At 46.8% G+C, this 2500-nt stretch overlaps 1 protein-coding gene across 1 annotated transcript in view; it reads right to left on the bottom strand.

Moving 5' to 3' along the window:
- spice1 (spindle and centriole associated protein 1) overlaps positions 1–2500 on the bottom strand; it is a 13045-nt gene that overhangs the window by 6170 nt on the left and 4375 nt on the right. The window contains exons 6-7 of the mRNA XM_036520624.1: positions 682–800; positions 500–600 (exon numbers count right to left, since the gene is read on the bottom strand). Of these exons, the coding sequence (XP_036376517.1) occupies positions 500–600; positions 682–800 (220 nt within the window). The remainder of the gene's footprint in view (positions 1–499; positions 601–681; positions 801–2500) is intronic.

Below are 2500 nucleotides of genomic sequence, written 5' to 3'. Positions count from 1 at the left end.
AGCAGGTACCGAATGACCAGAGGGTACCGAGTGATTAGCAGGTACCGAGTGATCAGCAGGTACCGAATGACCAGAGGGTACCGAGTGATCAGCAGCTACCGAGTGATCAGCAGGTACCGAATGACCAGAGGGTACCGAGTGATCAGCAGGTACCGAGTGATCAGCAGCTACCAAGTGATCTGCAGGTACCGAGTGATCAGCAGGTACCGAGTGATCAGCAGGTACTGAGTGATGAGCAGGTACCAAGTGACCAATAATCGGTAGGTGTTTTGAGTCATCAGGAGGCACTAATGACCAATAGATAGGTATTTTTAGGTAGGTGTTTTTGGAGTGATCATTATGCACTGACAAGGGATTGTGGGTTTGAATATGTGATTTGCACGTGTTGAGTAGGGATTGGTAGGGGCTGAGTGATGGGTAGGTGTTGAGTGATGGGTAGGTATGTGTTGAGTGATGGGTAGGGGTTGAGAAGGAGAGAACTGTCAGTGAGGGTTTGTACCTCCTGCTGGTGTCCGGGTTGGAGTTGAGGGTGACGGAGGATGAAGGGTCAGCCTCTTCCTCACTGTACTCTCCCCCAACGTCTTCCACCTCATTCAGGGCCTGAAACACACACTGCATTACACATGCATGTGCGCGCACACACACGCACACGCACACGCACACGCACACACTCGGCAGTACCTGGGCATCCATGACGGACTGGCTGAGGAGAGACAGCTGGGTTTGGGGTTCTGGCTTCAGTGGAACCGGAAGCTGGGGGTCGGGTGCAGATCCAGGGGCCACAGTCACATTGGGGAACCCTGAGACCCAGAGTGTACCCCGTTACCACACAGCACCCCGCACCCCACACCTCACCAGCCGAACACCTATCCACACACCAGGGCTGCGACCCCACAGTTACACGCTGGTGTCCCTGTTCGGGACACGACCATCTGAACCTCTCAGAGGAAATCTCATTTCCTACACTGTAACTGCTGCTCTGGTCAGGGTCAGAGTCTCACGCTAAAGCGACCTGCTGCTCTCCTGCAGACTGACCCACTGTTACCCGCAAGCAGACCTATGGCCTCTCATGCCCCTTCTCCACCAAGGCGGTTCGAGGGCCGGTTTGGAGCCGGTGCCTAATCTCGAACCAGTTCTTCGAGTTTCAACAGCCAAAGAGCCGGCTCTCGGCCAGGAAAACTTGTTCGAGAGCGGCACCAACTCTTTGCTGGTCTAGGACAAAGAACCACTACATGAGGGGCTGGGGGTGGGATTATCATGACCAATAAGTCCAACTAAAACTTTGTGACCGCCATTTTTAAAAAACCAGAGCTAGTGTAGTGTCTAGTCTGCCTGAAAAGAAGAAAAACCAGTTTTATTTTTTAAACGTTTCGCCTTGTTGCCAGCCAGCTATGTATTTCTTAGCTGTTTCGCGAGCTACTAATTTCTCACATCAGGCTGGCTAGCGAGCTGTTGGTCAGCTAACATTACCCAAGCGGGCATAGCTACTAATTTCTCACATCAATGTTACATTCGATGTTCATATCATGGATGTGAGAAATTAGTAGCTATGCTTGCTTGGGTAATGTTAGCTGAACAACAGCTAGCTAGCCAGCTACCGTAATCTTGGTAACAGCTAACGTTAGCATGCTACTTTCTAACATTGCCATTGACTCACCTACCAACGTCACTTAACATTTGGCTAACATTGTATAAAGTGTAGTGGACAAGTTTGTTTTTTAAAGCGCTGTTCTCGTTTTTATTGTTGTTGTTTGTTCCCTAGCTCGCGAAACACCGCAGATTGTCTGAAATTTGTGTGCTATTGCGAAAGCTACAGCATGAGATTGTTTAACAAGGATGGCAATTTGAATAATTAAGTGGGAACTAATCCCAAAGCTTTCTCTTAAATGTGTCACATTATAGCTTTCTTGTGTTACAAAATTCAAATCACAGAACAGAGCTAATTTTAGTTAAATCGATTTAAATTACTGAGAATAAACTTTTAGGTAAGGTTGAGTGCAATGAAAAATAACGTTTATAACACAGACCTCACAAAAGCTGTGATGTGTCATGAGCATTTAATGTAATTTAAATCGATAAATGCCATCCTTGTTAATTAAACAATCTCACGCTGACAGACAACCTGTGCTGTTTCGCGAGCATTATCATTTACTCTATTTATGCATTGTTAATCAAGGAGGATAAATGGGATCAGGTTGAAAGTAATGATAGATCTACTTACTGTATGCCCTTTTGTAAGTTGCTTCGGATAAAAACGTCTGCTAAATATATACATATAAATGTAAATGTAAAGGTAAAGGTAGTGTTTAGGCTTCCCCTGTTTCCAGCTCACCAGCCACCACTGCTAGCTTGGAGCTAGCAGGAAAGCGGAGACGTATACAGACGTATACAGTGACGTAATGACGTGGCTCTATGGTGGCTCTCTGTCTGTGGAAAAGCAAACCCGTTCTTAGAAGGTTTGCAAGTTGAAGCAACTCCGAACTGGCACTAGCAGCAGCCC

This window comes from Megalops cyprinoides, chromosome 2 (assembly GCF_013368585.1).
Source record: "Megalops cyprinoides isolate fMegCyp1 chromosome 2, fMegCyp1.pri, whole genome shotgun sequence".
NCBI lineage: Eukaryota > Metazoa > Chordata > Actinopteri > Elopiformes > Megalopidae > Megalops > Megalops cyprinoides.
The sequence above is the reverse complement of the archived record's forward strand: the minus strand, read 5'-3'. Positions and strand labels throughout refer to the sequence as shown.